Below are 19042 nucleotides of genomic sequence, written 5' to 3'. Positions count from 1 at the left end.
AGGAACTGGTCAAAACTCCCTCTAGAGCAGTGGGACAACCAACTAACAGCCTCATTAACCCAGGACCCCCTACTGGATAGTGGGATCTTTAATGAATGGATCGAGGATTCCCTTGACACCGGTCTTCCCATCAGGAAAACAGTATTAAAAAGAGCTCAAGAAACGGCCCCTTGGTACTCAGAAGAACTCAGGGAACTTAAACGTCAGTGCAGAAGGATGGAAAGGAAATGGCGCCTTGAATACACTACCACTGACAAAACCAGATACAAGGAAGCCATAAAGGCATACAAACTTGGGATCACTATAGCCCAATCCACTTACTACAGAGGAAAAATCCTCTCCACCAGATCCAAGCCCAGAGAAATTTATCAAATCGTCAAAACCCTTTCCAAAATGTCCCCCTCTGCAGTGCCAGCCGATAACCCTATCGGCCGCTGCAATGATCTAGCTGACTTCTTCCACCAAAAAATCAATAAGATATACTCTTCCATCACCACCTCCGCTCCCGACCCAAACATCAATGAGCCTCAGCTCTCAACAGATACAGCACTTACGCGCCTAGTAACCATGAGCAACGTCCCACCATTAGACCTGGAATCGCTTCAAACTCTCGCACTACAGATAGTCTGGCTCTCCCTCTGACCCAGCACCCCCCCTTAAGAAGACCATGGCCAGCCAAACCATTCTCCCCACCCTCTTAGAGCTATTGAACTGCTCCTTGGAAAAGGGAGTCGTACCTCCCATATGGAAACAGGCGATGGTGAAAGCGCTTTTCAAAAAACCCAATCTCAACGTGAACGACTCTAACAACTATCGTCCCATCTCTCTGTTACCCTGGGCAAGTAAAATACTGGAGAAGCATGTTAATCTCCACCTAACAAAACACCTCGAAGAAAACCTCCTACTGTATGTCACCCAAACAGGATTCCGCTCAAAACATAGCACGGAAACAGCTCTTCTAGCCGTGGTGGAAGAATCGAGAAAGATCTTAGATAGAGGGGGATCAGTGGCAGTGGTCCTCCTCGACCTCAGTGCCGCGTTTGACACGGTATGCCACAAAACTCTATTGCATCGACTGCTCAATCTTGAAATCTCTGGAAATGCTCTTGCATGGTTAAGATCTTTCTTGAGCGGAAGGACCTTCCAGGTCTTCGATGGTGACTCCTGCTCCACCAGCAAACCTCTGAGTTGCGGGGTGCCCCCAGGGCTCTTCCCTAAGCCCCACGCTGTTCAATGTGTACATGAGACCGCTGGCTGGGATCGTTCGTCAATATGGTGTCAAGATCATATCATATGCGGACGATACCCAGCTCGTGGTCTCCCTGGCACAGAAAAACAGCAGGCTCCCGCAAGTCAACATGGCATCCTGCATGGAAGAGATAAAAAGCTGGATGACGGCATCTTCTCTAAAGCTGAATGGGGATAAAACCGAGATCCAGCTCCTCGGTCCCCCCTCCCCCACCACCATCACCCAGCTATGGCCCTCCAGCTTGGGCCCACCCCCATCTCCGAAGGAGGACATCAAGAGCTTAGGAGTCTGGCTTGATAAATCCCTGACTCTTAAAACTCAGGCAACTAAGACATCAGCAATCTGCTTTGGGTTAATCCGGATGCTGGAAAAAATCCTCCCTATCCTACCCCTTGAAGCCAAACAAATCGTCATTCAGGGCCTCATTCAATCTCTGCTTGATTTCAACAATGCCCTCTACTTGGGAGCACCAGAATACGTATTAGAAAAGCTTCAACGGACCCAGAATTGTGCAGCCCGGACCCTACTCCAGATACCCCACAGAGAATCAGTTAAGGCAGGGATTCGATCTCTCCACTGGCTCCCTGTCAGGGAAAGAATAAAATTCAAGGCCCTCTGTATCTCCCACCAAGCCTTCTATAGAGTTGGCCCCCAGATCAGCCACTCCCTTCTCACCCCCTACTGCCCCGGTAAACAACTTTGTTCATCAAACGCCTGCCTGCTACAGTTCCCCGAATCAAAAGATCCAGGGCAGGAGGCAGGTCCTTCTAGCTCAACGCTGCCAAGCTTTGGAACTCCCTTCCCCCCTCTCTAAGATCTAATCAGATCCTCTCTTCGTTCCGCAAAGAACTAAAAACCTTCCTTTTCAGAAACTAAGCACCCCATCCCCCCTCAGAGTACTACGCCCTCTATTCAGCGCTTGGACGCCCTTGGGCAGCAGCCGCGCTATACAAATCCCCTTTCCATTTCATTTCATTTCATTCATTTCATTACTAAATCTGACATCATATTATTAATGTTTTCAAAGTCCCAATCATCAGAGAAAGTACTTGGTGTCACAAAGTCACTTAATGAAACCTTGAACTGGTGTGGATACTTAGAGCTCAACCGGGCCAAAAATGTCAAAATCAGTTCTGTCCCATGCTACCCCACCGGGTATTGGATTGGCTGAGATGTTTACTGATGACAGTTCTCTTTTCTCGATGTGGGAGGATGTGTGAGGCTTTAGGACCAAGTTGATGTTCTGACTTGCTGTGTCCATTGTACTATATTTTCCATCAATGAATTTTCCCAAACATAGAACCATGATGAGCCAAAGCAGGAGAGTAAGTACACCTAACACAATCCAAAATTCAATCCATGGTGAAATCAGATATGTTTCTTTTATTTGGAGAGAAAGTTCAATTACTTCGTCTTTGAAAGTTTTTGTTGCAGGCGTTTCTTCATGCTCGCTTGGATCTTCAGAAAAGTTGTCGAAGTTGATGAAGTAGCCAGATGCAGTTCTGTCAATTATTGGAATTATTTCCGGATTTTCATTTGTTTTTGCATTTTTCTTTGTTTCATTAGCATAGTCAGAGGCTACATCATTGTAGACTGGTGTTTCTTGACGAACTGTTGCAATTTGGGTTTCAAGAGGCACAAGTTCCATGGCATTATTGTATAGTCCTTTTTTATTCACTGCAGGTTTATCAAATCTGATTAGTCTCTCAGTATGAGCCTCTTGGATTGTAGCAAATTTCGGTATTCTGCTATTTCTTGGGCCTATTACTTATTATTGGCCACATGATTGTGGTTTTACCAGTTCGATGGATACAACTTGGTTCTCCTTTTTACCAGCAAGGGGCAGTAGTACAAATGATCTCGTTCCGCTGACAGCTAAGACAGGTACAGCTTTTCTGTAAGAAGGCCCAAATTCCTTCTTCACCGCGATCTTCTCTCTGACCAGATCCCCAATCTTTAGAATCCAGACAGGTCTTGCTGGGACAGATGGTTTTTCTTCAGTGGTTGTCGGCTGTTGTTTCAACTTTGTTACTCAGGCTTATTCTTGTTTCATTTAAATCCTGTAAAACAGCCAAATGGTCTTTGATATCAAAGGATTTTTCTTCTACCACTGAAGTGTGACAATCAAGATCCTGAATGTGCATTCTAGTACCAAACAATAGTTCGTAGGGAGTGAGGCCTTTTAGAGAATTTCTTGGCAGATTATTAAGACTACGTCGGACACTTGTTAAATGTTTGACCCACCCATCACCCGAACCTAATACCCTCACCGTTATAGATTGCTTTATGTCCCGGTTTTTTCTTTCCACTACCGCATTTCCCTCAGGATGGAAGGGAGAAGAGTACCGCAATGCAATGCCCATGCTGTTCATGGCCTCTTTGTAAGCTCGAGAGCTAAACGAAGGACCCTGATCAGAATGTAGCATGCCAATTGCGTATGTGCCGATAAAGACTCGCAAATCTTTTATAACCGTTCTGGCGTCAGCCGAGTGCTGGGGCCACATCCAAATGAATCTCGTACAGGAATCCACTGCGACCATGATATATTTATAGTTGCCATCCCTTTGTAAGGGACCACAGTGGTTCAGGTAAACACATGCTAATGGTTTATCTGAGATTACAAGGGGCGTCTGTGCTGGTCGTTTTACTGTTGATACTTTCATTCTTTGGCATATTTTGCATTCTAGAACATAGTTCTTAGTTTGATTTCTCATCCCAGCCACCAATATCTCTGTTTTAATAATGATGTGGTGGCGGAAATACCAGCATGTGCAGAAGCTAGCCCTTCGTGTGCCGCTGAAATAAGTCCTAATCTGTGTTCCATATTTGGAATTTCTCTATCCCCCACTCCAGGGATTCGAGCAAATGGAACATTGTTCGCATCAGTTATGTATGAGAACTCTACTGGAAAGCCTTTCGGGACCGTTTTTCTGTCATCTTTTACTGAAGCACTGACAGCTTGCAGTATATCGATATCTATTTTTGTTTTTGACCGGGTGATAGCAGCTACGGAAGCCGTTTGCACAGCTACCTTCGCGGCTTCATCAGCCAATGAATTACCCGCAACGTGAACGCCATCACGTTGATGACTCAGTGTATGTATCACGTGAGTCTTTTGTAGTTCTTTCTGTAAAAGAACTACTTGTTCCCAAAGCGTTTTATGTTTGATTGTGCCACCTTTTGCATCTTTGAAGCCATTTTGAACCCAGTTCTGCAAGTATTCATTATAAGACTGAACGCAGTAATATGAATCGCACACTATTAGTGTGGGGAATTCGCGTCAGCCGAGTGCTGGGGCCACATCCAAATGAATCTCGTACAGGAATCCACTGCGACCATGATATATTTATAGTTGCCATCCCTTTGTAAGGGACCACAGTGGTTCAGGTAAACACATGCTAATGGTTTATCTGAGATTACAAGGGGCGTCTGTGCTGGTCGTTTTACTGTTGATACTTTCATTCTTTGGCATATTTTGCATTCTAGAACATAGTTCTTAGTTTGATTTCTCATCCCAGCCACCAATATCTCTGTTTTAATAATGATGTGGTGGCGGAAATACCAGCATGTGCAGAAGCTAGCCCTTCGTGTGCCGCTGAAATAAGTCCTAATCTGTGTTCCATATTTGGAATTTCTCTATCCCCCACTCCAGGGATTCGAGCAAATGGAACATTGTTCGCATCAGTTATGTATGAGAACTTTACTGGAAAGCCTTTCGGGAGCGTTTTTCTGTCATCTTTTACTGAAGCACTGACAGCTTGCAGTATATCGATATCTATTTTTGTTTTTGACCGGGTGATAGCAGCTACGGAAGCCGTTTGCACAGCTACCTTCGCGGCTTCATCAGCCAATGAATTACCCGCAACGTGAACGCCATCACGTTGATGACTCAGTGTATGTATCACGTGAGTCTTTTGTAGTTCTTTCTGTAAAAGAACTACTTGTTCCCAAAGCGTTTTATGCTTGATTGTGCCACCTTTTGCATCTTTGAAGCCATTTTGAACCCAGTTCTGCAAGTATTCATTATAAGACTGAACGCAGTAATATGAATCGCACACTATTAGTGTGGGGAATTCGCGATCTGTATTTTCAAGCACCATCTTAAATGCTAGTAGTTCAGCTCGCTGAGCTGTACAATCTCCTAGAGATTGAGTTTTAGTGACCATTGGTCTAAATTTCCCTTCGTGCCAACGACCTTTAACGTTCGCGCATGCAGCACTATATGCTTGTTTACCCCCAACTGCGGGTTGTGCTGATCCGTCTGTATATATTATACAACCGTAATGTTCCAGAGGCAGGATTTCAGTCTGCAGAGGACATTCATATTCATATTGGAGAAATTCTTGTGTTTTTAAATTAGGATCAAATTCGTATACTACGTCTGTTGCAGCAAGAGAATTAACCCATTGTATCCATCTCTGATGTAATGCTTTAGCATTTGGAATGCTTGCTTTTGTTACTGCTTCTAAGGCAGGTACTGGTGTAACGATTATTATTAGTTTACCTTGTGCTAGGGCTCTTTCTTTTGCTACAGCAGTTTGAACCACAGTCAGAATTTTTCAGTAGAACTGAATTTTATTTCAGCTTGAGTGTACAAATGTGATTTGTAAGCAATAGGTACCGTTTCTCCCTCATTGGAGGTCAGGTATGTGAATCCGCGTCTTCCTGGGAGGACTCGGATTACAAGGTTGCGTATGTTTTCGCGAGTTTATAATTTTGTTTTAGCTAACATGTCTGTTTGCAATGATCTCAATATCTCTGTGTGTTTCTGAGTCCAATTGATTGGTTTGAAATCTGGTTTTATTAATTCATAGAGAGGTTTTAGCCTCTCTGCATAATTTAGAATGTATGTTCTTCCGAAATTCAGGAAACCTAGTATTGATTGTAAATTCTTCAGCGTTTTGGTGCTTGGAGTACAGCACATTTCTCAAAGAAATTGTCAGCTAGGCTCTTGCCTTCACTTGATAATTCTTATCCTAGAAACAGGACAGTTAGATGGGCAATTCGTGACTTTTTAAAGTTGAATTTGTAACACTCTGATGCGAACCCAAGTATTATGGTGTTCACTCTTTTTAAGTGAGTCTCCAGGTCATCATCTGTGAGATAGATGTCATCGACATAGGATAATGCCTCATCGTCATATATTTGAAGTAACTCTGTTACCCTTGCTGAGAATAATCCTGGGCTATTCTTGAATCCCTGTGGGAGTCGGCAAAATTGTTTTTGTGACCCCATTATTGAGAAAGCGGTCAAATACCTGCTTTCAGGTGCAATGTTTTGACAGAAGAATCCATTAGAGATATCTAATGTTGTTTTATATTTTTTGCGTACGATGTTATTCATTAGTGCTGCATTGTGTGAGTTTTGTACTGCAAATGTTTTACAACAGGAGTTAAGGTGTCTGTAGTCCAAAACTAGACGATATGAATCGTCTGGCTTGGAGACAGGAAACAAAGGATTGTTCATTTGTGAGGTGCATGCTTCAATCACCCCTTGATATTCAAGTTGATGTAAGATCGCCTTGACCTGCTTTTTAGCTTCTTGTTTAACTGGGTACTGCCTTTGTGCAGTGGGCTGATTTTTTAACTGGATTTTGTGGTGAGGCGAATCCTCATCCCATCCTACATGATTTTTATATAATGCAAGAGCTTGGGCTACTGCCCATTTTGTTGCAAGTGTATATTTTTTATGACTTGGTATATGATTAGAGAAGGCAGGCATAATCATTTCTTCGCCATGAGGGCACTCCCTGACAAACTCTGGTGGCCAGTCTTTTTCAGCTAACAGGATGTCATAGCCTTTCGAATGGTTATCCCAAAAGAGAACCCTTACTTTCCTTGTCTTGTCCCCCTCTATATGCAATGTTATTTCGTATATATAATTTATGAGGTTTGCTAACCCTGGTGTCTGCAGTTTCCACCTGAATGTATTCATTCGTGTCCACTGTCTCCAGAAGATTCATCACGATCTTGCGAGCTATGGTCACTTCTGCTGCGCTGTCTAGCATTGTCTGGGCCCACTCTCCGTTTCTCAGTTGTGTCCTCAGTATCCTCAGCATGTTTAATTTTAATACTAGCTACCTTCTTTCTTGGATATTGTAATTTTTTACTTTGATGAGCAAGTTCCTTGTCTTTGGTCTTGACGTGCTCTTCTCTGTGTTCTGACCGTCTTCTTCTTTCCGATTTCTGTGAGGAAGTCTGCAAAGATCAAGAGGGACGTGTATGAACATCTTGATATCTATCAGGTTTTTTCAAATTATCCCTATTTCTAAGGTTGTATCTTTTCTCAGAGGGCTCCCTTTGGGGAGATTTTTCTCTCCATTGGGGAGACCTTCCTCTGGACTGGAATCGTTTTTCCCTGGGAGTGGACTGTTTATTACCATCCCAACTCCGTTTTGGAGTATTCAGATTATTTTTAATAAAGGTTTTTTCAGGATTTTCAGTTAGTTGGGGTTTTACTGGTTTCCCACCCAAACTATCTCTTCCTAGTTCTTCATAGGATTCTTCTATGATTGTGGCAAGTTCAAATGGTTGGTCTACTATATATGTCTCCTTCAATTTCTGGCGGATCGCCACAGATGCTGCTTCTCCTATTATGTTGGCTAATAATATAGCCGAGACCTGCTTGAAGTCTTTCAATAATTTCATACCCAGAGTTAAAGCAGGTTCTGGACCGTATTCATTTTGAATCTGTCTTAGTACATCTGGTATAACCGCCATAGACGGAACACCATGTGTTTTTGTGTATATTGAAGCAAAGACTGTGCCCCAAGTGTCAGTCTTCCACATGTGGTGCGATCCCCATTGATAGACCGATAGTCAGAATTCTGTGTTTCTCAGTAGGAGCATGAGTTTCAAGTTTGTTTATTATGTTTTGGATCTCCAAAGAGGTCCACATAAAAAAGAAAATATATGATACAAAGTGCGCATACAAATACAACAAACATTAACAAGTTTTTACCAAAATCCTAAGTAATCAGCACAACACAGTTGGATAAAAACCTTCTAATAGATATCTAAGAAACATTTAAAAAAATAAAAAATGCTGAAGCAAAACATTTCATTAGGAGGATTATATAAAGCACATAAAAAAGAATTGGCTGTAAGGATATTCAATTTCAAACAAATGTGTCTAAACCACTAACGACGAAATAAACGAAGTGCAGGACATATAAAAAGAACATGTATGAAGTCCTGAATTGACAAATTACAAAAATTGCAAGTTGCAGAGCAACCATACCACTTAGCCATAAGCTTATTAAGAGGGAGTAGATCCTGCCTCAAGAGAAGCCAGAAACGCCGTATGCCATGGGGTATATTCCAGGCGACATAGGGTTGCATACGTTTTTAATACGCACGTATCCGTAAGGGGGGATACTTTTTTCTTTGCAAGTATAGATTCCCTGTCCAGCCTAAAGCTGAGATCCCACGAGGCCTGTTTCAAAAGTGATTTTAACTGTACAGCAGACAGTGAAAAGAGTGCTCTCCTCCAATTGCAGAAGTACAACCGCTTTCCTGAAATTTTTTACAATAGAGGAGAACTCCCTTAAAGTGCCCAACAATTCTGACTTCATTAAATATCTCAAGGTACCCACATCCCCTCTGGCCAGGCTGGTTGCCCAACGCACCAGCCCTGCCAAGCCCGGCATCCAACTACTACGGATGCCAAACTCAAGTCTCAGGGATGCCACTGTGCAGGCAGTGTTAGTGGAGGCTAAAAACCGTAACATTTTTCCTTCTGCAACATGTAAAAAACCCCATTGCCCTATATAAACTATTTCAATACCGTACAGAAGGGATGACTGGATTTTTGCCCTGAAAACCTCTAGCATATGTGAAAAATGTCTTCTCCCAGTGGCAGAGTACAATGCACTCAAACTTTTACCCTGGTACAGGGCCTTCCGGGAGTTGTTATCGATGTGGGCCTTGTCGCTTAGGTTATCCGATATTATTTTCCACAGGAAGACATAAGATTTAACCACCTCCAGTTCATGACCCCCTACGGACCAACCAAAGTTCTCATATTTTGTTTTTTTTCCTCCCAGAAATACTCATAATTTGACTTTTGGCCGTATTTATCTTTAAATAATGAAGTTCTGCAAAATGGTGTAGGGCATGTAGATGATTATTTAACCCCTTGGGCGTGAGGTCCAATATAAGAAGATCGTCCGCATATAACAGACAGGAAATTGGAGTTCCCCCTAATGACGGAGCGATACCTTCACAAGCAGATAGGGCCATAGGGAGATCTGAGATGTATAAGGAGAAGAGCAGAGGCGCCAAAAGACAACCTTGTTTTAATCCATTGATAGTCAGAATAATTTGGTAAAACTCCCTTTCCCCCCTTGCAGGACTTGGCACCAAGTATCCGAATAAAGGGCCTTAACCAAATCTAACAGGAGAGGAGGCATACCTAGAGCCGCTAGTTTTCTCCACAGCAACGGCCAATCCACTTTGTCGAACGCTATGGAGAAATCTATAAATGCCGCATATACTCGTCCTCCTCGAACCCTAACATATTTATCAGAGATTATCTGCAGTGCAGTGAGGTTGTCCAATGTGCCATGGCCCTTGCGAAAACCTGTCTGTTCTAAAGGTAAAATATGATTCCTCTCGACCCAGTCATTTATCATATATAGGAGACATTTGGAGAAAATGTTACCAATTGCATCGAGAAGGGCGATTTGTCGATAATTCTTAGGTTCGTTCCTATCTCCCTTCTTGAACAATGGCACCAAAATGCTCCCTTTCCAGGATGAGGAGACGGATTTATTTAGGAAACAAAATCTAAATATGATGAACAATATTTTACTCCAGGAAGCTGGGTCCTGCTTCAGGACAGATATAGGGAGCTCATCAGGCCCCATTGCACCTGAAAGACGGAGTTCTTTTATAGCCAATCTCAGTAGGAGTAGTATCTGGAAATACTGCCTCTATTTGAGTAATTTTCTGTGCTAACCAGAATGGAATTTGTTCCCGTTTTGTGGGTACTTTATCAAGACATGATTGTATGTTCTGTGGTGTAATTTTGTTTGTGTTCCCCTGATGAGGGGTCGGCTGTGGAATAATAATTGTGGGTTGGACTGTTGAAGTCCGCATGACATATTGGACCAATTGTCTGTGTATTTTAATTAATAGTTTTAGATGAACTAAAAGTTCCTGGTCTGACATTTTATCAATGTCTGGATGTGGTGTGTAGCTGGCTGGAACCGGTCACGTTGCTCCTGGTCTTCCTAGTGGACCGTGCCTGGTGATGTGATTTTGATGTTTTAGGGCGCCATTAAACCAGAGCAGGTGCTCTTGGTAATTTAGTGGGATTTCAACGTCCTCGAAAGGAGTGTATATATCCGGAGGTTCCTCTATTTTGTAATAGTGGAATTATTTTGTTACAGCGTGTGCTGCTGGAAAATGGATCCATGACTGTACCACCTCTTGGTGATAGTCCATTCTCTATAAGTTTAAGAGTTATAGTTCTTCTTACATTTACCGGAATGATTATAGCATTCGGGTCATTGTCTTGGATGGTTGTGTCATCCTCTACGAGCTGAGCCGCTATTCTAGCTCTTTCTGCTTCATCGTCACTTTCCACCATTTTTACTGACAGAAAGCTCTTTGTTGCAGGCCAAGTTTCTAGGAAACAAAGATTAGGTGCACAATATTTTGGAACACCGTATCCTTCAACGTTGACTAAACCAAAAACTAATACATGGGAATCTCTTCCTACTAAGTTCCGGCGGATATAAACCTTTCACCCACTCCAGACGTCTTTTGGAGTTTTTACGGGAAAAGGGTTCTGTGTGAAAAAGCATGACTGAGTTACTCTAGTTTCTTGCGTTAGATTATCACCTTATCAAACATTGGGTGCCATGTAGTGTAGTTCCTATATTCCCAATAGGCTCTGCGTATTGGAATAATATAAACAGCAGTGTAGACGTAGGACTGAGGTCGACTAGGTCTCTACTGACTATATTAGACTTAATTAGTTTTGCCAGCTAGCTCAGAGGTCACTAGAAACTTTCTTGAATATTCAGGAAAGAGTTAACTCTCCGGATTTAGACAAGAAGGGATTAGCTTCTGACAACCATACAAACATGACAACTTTGCTCCCTCGGAAAAGAGTGTGTCTCTAGAGTAGTGTGAAAACAATAGGCAGCTACTTCACTCAGTCAACCGTGCATACTTAGTTTCACCAGAGTGCAGAGAAATAGAGAGACGGGCGTTTTCAATCAAAGGTGGTATTTTATTGAGCAGTCTTCTTTCTCATGCAAGAGAAATGAATTGCCACAATTGCAATACTTATCATAAAGTAAAGTGCGTACAGTAAAAGTAGTATTATGAAATAATACTGTAAAAGCAATGATATGGTTTCTTAGCCATATGATACTTTAAAATGGATAAAATATATACATACATAAAAACATTGCCTAACGTACTCAACTGGTGCTTTTAACTACGCCTAGTAAGTAGCAGTTTAAGTTAAGTTGGTTTTGTCAAGAATCTGAATCAAGAATTCTCTTAAGGGTTTAGTCCGCTCCGTACCTTGGTAATAGAATGTGGGAGGTCTGGTATCTCTTTCTTCAGGACTCCATCTCCCAGCAACCCGCAAGGGTGACTCTGGAACCGGAGCTGGATTTTCTTGGCGTGAGAAAAAGCAGATTCTCCAGCGCGTCAAAGGGGAGGGACGGCTTCCGTGGGCTCGCGCATCAGCTGGGCTCTCGGGCAAGTAGATAGCCGCTCTGCTCCAAACCACTGTGTGTTTGCTTAAGGCAACTGTTGGTATATTTATACCTGGAAGGTGCCGGGTTTGACGTAAGGTTGGACATAAGACGTCACTAAGAACTAACAGTTCTTTCTGGACTCCAGGAGTTCTTGTTCAAATCAAAACAAAAGCAGGGGGGATTTCCCAGGCTGCTGGAGGCTTGGTTGGTTTAAAGAACGCGTTGTGCTTTCTAGGAGTCGATGGGAGTAGCTGTGCTGTGCTTTGGAATGCATGGGCTATTACTGAATATGGATATGATTCTTATGCCTCTATAAGGATATTATTAATTATAACCACATAAGGCCATAAATTGGGAATATCGAATTAGGGTCCTAGATAGAAACACAGCAAGGTATGTGTGATGTACCTCTAGGTGGACGCCATAGTCGGCGTGCCCAGTGCGTCTTGAGGGGTGAACTAGAACAAGAGGGGTCTCTTTTGACTCATTTTCGTAGGCGGGCACATGTGGCATAAAACAAACCCTCTACATGTATGTGCAATTAATCTCAAACCTGATTAATGTAGATCACATATGGCCCATTATCATTCAGACCAGTGTTGTACACTCTGATCCTACCTCCGGTATCTGTGGAATGTGATCCTTCCAATACAGAGAGATACCTTGATCAACACACAATCCATAGTCTGTGAAATGAGAAAATAAAGGGGAAAGGATAATCGCTCAGTCACCCAAAAACAACCTTACAAGAAGGTTACAGGAAAAGAAAGTATCTAACCCTCATATGCTTGGTCATACCAACAATCCACACACACTATTTATTTATTTATTTAAGTAGAGTGCGGAATCGCCTCCGCGAGTAGTGGCACCCATCACGAAAGTGAGCAGCGCGTCTTTGGCGACTTTCCCAGGTCGCCAAAGTCGCCAAAGACGCGCTGCCCACTTTCGTGATGGGTGCCACTACTCGCGGAGGCGATTCCGCACTCTACTTAAATAAATAAATAGTGGTGTGTAGTTATAGTTAGAATCACATTTCCATACACAATAAAAAAAAATCTCTTGCATATAACTTTGGTGCCGATTGACAAATCTGTGCAACACTTTCCCCAAAAAAGTCTTATGCACCTCAGCTCCTTACTGGAAGTTTTGGGGTGATAAGCCAAGCATGGAGCAAGAAAAAGGGAGGGGTCCCAAAATGCTCCACCAACTTGGAAATATTTAGTTATAAAATATTTTATTATTCAATAATAAATAAGAACTATTTTTTATATATTTTTAAACCTAAATTTATATTTAATTTTGCTATTTTAAAGAATTTGTGTTAATTTACCTTTATTTCATATGGGGGTTTTATTTAAAAACCTTATAATTTAATTGTAAAATATGTCTAATTAAATAATAGATATGTAGTACATATGTATAATTTAATTATACATACTTAATATGTATGGTTGAATAATAAATATGTACGACATATTTATTATTTAATTATACATATTTTATAATTAACTAATAAATATGTACTATTTTTTATATTTTTATTAGCAATTCTTTATATTTATTAGTTTTTTTGCAATTTTAACTAATTTAATTTAACATTATTTTCTATGTGGTTTTATATTAAGTACCAGTCATTGGCTCTGTGCAGTGCAGGACATACTATAATAGTGTAAGTTATGACAAAACTGTCATTTACTACAAAAGTGCGGTTTCTGAATACCAAAAATTAGTAAACCTACTCAAACTTGTAAGTTACTTTTGTGACTCAGACCCATAATGTCTTCTTACAGTCGAAAGTCTGTGAACTACAGTGAACGTGGTTATTAAATGGGTTTCAGATGTAGTACTGAACCAACTGTCAATTCCAGCGTGGTTACGGTAAGAAGGGTACTCCTTGACTGCTTCTGTTGCGGTGCGTGTAGATAATCTAATTTTTGGGAATATCTAAACTGCATATGCTCGATATCTTTCCTTGCAGGGGGGTTAGATTTCCTGATTTTGAATCACATTGGACATACTTACTTCAACTATTTTGATGGGAATGTTGACCACGTTCGAAAACTGCTGGAGATCAATCTTCTGAGCTATGCCACTATGACTGTCACAGCATTGCCACAGTTGAAGGAAAGTGGTGGCAGCATCATCGTCGTTTCATCAGTGGCAGGTGAGTTTGTATATAATAGTGAACTGTGGTTTACAGTTGCTGTTGCTGGTCAATGATAAGAACAAAAACAACAAGTGATGGACCGAATGTGGATCAATGCCACACATTCACCCCAGTCAAAAGATCTGGGCCCAAATCCATCGTTTTTTTGCACTCCACACCACCCTGGGTTAGACAATGGCGATATGCAAATCAGCTCTGACCCTGTTGCCCCATGGGAACAGTCCAGTCCGAACTACAAAAGCCATGTCCTTCCCAGAACGGAATCAAGCATCCGAGGACCGGACCGGTTTCGAGGTAACACCTCTCATCAGCCCGGCTAGCTTGACTCCAAGTGGTGTGGAGTGCCTGGGACCCACGTCTGGGCATCCCCAGCGCACTTAGGGCGGCAATTGCAAAAACAACAAGTGATGGACCGAATGTGGATCAATGCCACACATTCACCCCAGTCAAAAGATCTGGGCCCAAATCCATCGTTTTTTTGCACTCCACACCACCCTGGGTTAGACAATGGCGATATGCAAATCAGCTCTGACCCTGTTGCCCCATGGGAACAGTCCAGTCCGAACTACAAAAGCCATGTCCTTCCCAGAACGGAATCAAGCATCCGAGGACCGGACCGGTTTCGAGGTAACACCTCTCATCAGCCCGGCTAGCTTGACTCCAAGTGGTGTGGAGTGCCTGGGACCCACGTCTGGGCATCCCCAGCGCACTTAGGGCGGCAATTGCAAAAACAACAAGTGATGGACCGAATGTGGATCAATGCCACACATTCACCCCAGTCAAAAGATCTGGGCCCAAATCCATCGTTTTTTTGCACTCCACACCACCCTGGGTTAGACAATGGCGATATGCAAATCAGCTCTGACCCTGTTGCCCCATGGGAACAGTCCAGTCCGAACTACAAAAGCCATGTCCTTCCCAGAACGGAATCAAGCATCCGAGGACCGGACCGGTTTCGAGGTAACACCTCTCATCAGCCCGGCTAGCTTGACTCCAAGTGGTGTGGAGTGCCTGGGACCCACGTCTGGGCATCCCCAGCGCACTTAGGGCGGCAATTGCAAAAACAACAAGTGATGGACCGAATGTGGATCAATGCCACACATTCACCCCAGTCAAAAGATCTGGGCCCAAATCCATCGTTTTTTTGCACTCCACACCACCCTGGGTTAGACAATGGCGATATGCAAATCAGCTCTGACCCTGTTGCCCCATGGGAACATTCCAGTCCGAACTACAAAAGCCATGTCCTTCCCAGAACGGAATCAAGCATCCGAGGACCGGACCGGTTTCGAGGTAACACCTCTCATCAGCCCGGCTAGCTTGACTCCAAGTGGTGTGGAGTGCCTGGGACCCACGTCTGGGCATCCCCAGCGCACTTAGGGCGGCAATTGCAAAAACAACAAGTGATGGACCGAATGTGGATCAATGCCACACATTCACCCCAGTCAAAAGATCTGGGCCCAAATCCATCGTTTTTTTGCACTCCACACCACCCTGGGTTAGACAATGGCGATATGCAAATCAGCTCTGACCCTGTTGCCCCATGGGAACAGTCCAGTCCGAACTACAAAAGCCATGTCCTTCCCAGAACGGAATCAAGCATCCGAGGACCGGACCGGTTTCGAGGTAACACCTCTCATCAGCCCGGCTAGCTTGACTCCAAGTGGTGTGGAGTGCCTGGGACCCACGTCTGGGCATCCCCGGCGCACTTAGGGCGGCAATTGCAAAAACAACAAGTGATGGACCGAATGTGGATCAATGCCACACATTCACCCCAGTCAAAAGATCTGGGCCCAAATCCATCGTTTTTTTGCACTCCACACCACCCTGGGTTAGACAATGGCGATATGCAAATCAGCTCTGACCCTGTTGCCCCATGGGAACAGTCCAGTCCGAACTACAAAAGCCATGTCCTTCCCAGAACGGAATCAAGCATCCGAGGACCGGACCGGTTTCGAGGTAACACCTCTCATCAGCCCGGCTAGCTTGACTCCAAGTGGTGTGGAGTGCCTGGCTGATGAGAGGTGTTACCTCGAAACCGGTCCGGTCCTCGGATGCTTGATTCCGGTCTGGGAAAGATATGGCTGTTGTAGTTCGGACTGGACTGTTCCCATGGGGCACAGGGTCAGAGCTGATTTGCATAAAGCCATTATCTGACCCAGGGTGGTGTGGAGTGCAAAAAACGATGGATTTAGGCCCAGATCCTTGTACTGGGGTGAATGTAAGACATTGATCTACATTCTGTCCATCAAATTGTTTTTTGTAATTTTCTCCCTGAGTGTACTGGGGTAGCTCAGACGTGGGTCCCAGAGCCTCCACACCACTGGAGTCAAGCTAGCCGGGCTGATGAGAGGTGTTACCTCGAAACCGGTCCGGTCCTCGGATGCTTGATTCCGGTCTGGGAAAGATATGGCTGTTGTAGTTCGGACTGGACTGTTCCCATGGGGCACAGGGTCAGAGCTGATTTGCATAAAGCCATTATCTGACCCAGGGTGGTGTGGAGTGCAAAAAACGATGGATTTAGGCCCAGATCCTTGTACTGGGGTGAATGTAAGACATTGATCTACATTCTGTCCATCAAATTGTTTTTTGTAATTTTCTCCCTGAGTGTACTGGGGTAGCTCAGACGTGGGTCCCAGAGCCTCCACACCACTGGAGTCAAGCTAGCCGGGCTGATGAGAGGTGTTACCTCGAAACCGGTCCGGTCCTCGGATGCTTGATTCCGGTCTGGGAAAGATATGGCTGTTGTAGTTCGGACTGGACTGTTCCCATGGGGCACAGGGTCAGAGCTGATTTGCATAAAGCCATTATCTGACCCAGGGTGGTGTGGAGTGCAAAAAACGATGGATTTAGGCCCAGATCCTTGTACTGGGGTGAATGTAAGACATTGATCTACATTCTGTCCATCAAATTGTTTTTTGTAATGGTCAATGATAAGAAATCAGACTAATGTCTCAACAGTGGAAGAGAATGCAAACTATAGCATGGTCAATACAAATGAGATCAGCGGTAGCCTCACATTTGGGGAATATCGTTGAGTTCAGTCCACTCGGTTTGGAAAAAACAATATTGACTGACCATTGCCCAGGGAATATCCCTCTACAGTGTGCACCCTGAATATAAATCCTAGAATACTGATGGAGCACAATCTCAAGGGCAATATAGAAAACAAATATAAAAAAAAATACCAACAGGTAAGTCGATCTTTTTATTCTAAGCTCCACATATATTTACCTATGTAGTACATATATCTTCAAGTTAGGTAGCTGTGGAGTTAGGAGTAGTGTAACAATACTTCCCTATATGCACTTACTTGTTAGTATTTTGTCCCACCATATTCGGTCTTTGCTATTCTTGTACCGCAATATTCTAGGGTTCAATATTTAATAGTACAATCTCTCTCTTGTTCCCATGCAAAGTGGGCTCAGTTTACAAAAAAATCTGTTCCAGCATTAATTTGGTTCATGCTTCATAGTCTGCGAACTTTCTGACTGTATTTTTTGGCTATAACTGGAAATTATGTTGTACGTGGAAGATTAATGATTTATAATAAATTATGCATTTTTGCTCTTTTCAGGGAAAATCGGAGTCCCTTTTACTGTTCCATATTCCACAACCAAGTTCGCCCTTGATGGGTTTTTCAGTTCGCTGAGACAAGAGTTTCACTTTCAGAAGACAAATGTCTCAATCACGCTCGGTGTCCTGAGCTACATTGACACAGGTAAGACTACGCACCGGGGAAGAGAGGGATTGTTCCCTTTCTGAGTATGTACATGTGGAAGGGGCTGTTTTGTATGCATGAAGTCTTAAAAGGAGTATATATAACACTTATAATGACAGATGATTTAGGGCCTGATTTAGAGTTTGGCAGATAGGGTACTTAGTCGCACCACACCTTCGGTCCGCCTGCCGGATTTACAGGCAGTCAGACCTTAAGTATGTCAGCAATAGGACCTACTCTGGCTCTATCCCCGACATACTCCTCTGATGGCCCGGGGAGTTTTGCCCATTTTACCGCCCATCCAATTTAGAATGGGCGGTCAAATGGCCAGTTTTAACTCTCACTATGGTGAAAAAACTTGCAGGAAGGGATAGTGAAAATGTTTGAATGACCTCCACACCATAGGAGACAACTCCTATCCTAATGGGGTCATTACTTTTAGTTATTTTAAAACAAAATCCCACTTTGGGATTTTGTTTTTGAAAAAACAAAAACAACTTCAAAGTTTGACAGGCAGCTGGCATCTACTGATTGGTGGGCGGGCGGGCGGGCAGGCAAATGGGTGGGTGAGCACGTGGCAAAAACACTTCCGGATTGTGACAGATGACGTCCTCCTCACTCTGACATCTTCAGCTGGGGCTGCAATGCAGGCCCTAGCAAACTCCCTCAGCCAATCTTGGTCTGCTCACGTGCTTTTAACCAGCATGTGAGCAGTGCCCTGATCGGTGGGAATGGCCTTTGTCGGCACTCCCAAGTGCACTGGATGCCTGTACTTGCTCTCAACCTCTCAGTGTTAAGACAGCTGGGTTGAGAGGTTTAAGTGTACATTTCTGACTGCCAGTCGCAAGACGGCTGGCCAAAGAGACATACGCACTTTAAACAGTGCAAAGTCCTCTGCACACCACTTCTCCTGCTGTCACTCAACAAGCCCCGCCCGTCCTATTTTATTTTTCATCTCTGGGGTTTTGGGGGGCACTTAAGTGAGGCGACGCTCCTCCCCTCCTGTCTAATGTTTGACAGAGTCGTCTATTTCACTTTTAACACATTGACAAGACGAAGTTATTAGATGACTGCAGGGCTGTCTGACAATTCTAAATGTAGGGGAACGAGTAATACCTCAAGGAAATACAGTCATTTACCCCACCCCCTGATAAAATAAAACCTGTCCTCCACAATTTAGATCCTGCC

The 19042-nt window shown here is 43.5% G+C and overlaps 1 protein-coding gene across 1 annotated transcript in view; it reads left to right on the top strand.

Moving 5' to 3' along the window:
* The first annotated feature begins 1358 nt into the window (after positions 1 to 1358).
* The window catches only part of LOC147712694 (11-beta-hydroxysteroid dehydrogenase 1-like), a 61811-nt gene continuing 44127 nt past the window's right edge, over positions 1359 to 19042 (top strand). Inside the window, exons 1-3 of the mRNA XM_086919686.1 lie at positions 1359 to 1758; positions 13945 to 14130; positions 17711 to 17854. Of these exons, the coding sequence (XP_086775812.1) occupies positions 1359 to 1758; positions 13945 to 14130; positions 17711 to 17854 (730 nt within the window). The remainder of the gene's footprint in view (positions 1759 to 13944; positions 14131 to 17710; positions 17855 to 19042) is intronic.

Source organism: Lissotriton vulgaris, chromosome 5 (assembly GCF_964263255.1).
Source record: "Lissotriton vulgaris chromosome 5, aLisVul1.2, whole genome shotgun sequence".
Classification (NCBI taxonomy): Eukaryota; Metazoa; Chordata; class Amphibia; order Caudata; family Salamandridae; genus Lissotriton; species Lissotriton vulgaris.
The sequence above is the reverse complement of the archived record's forward strand: the minus strand, read 5'-3'. Positions and strand labels throughout refer to the sequence as shown.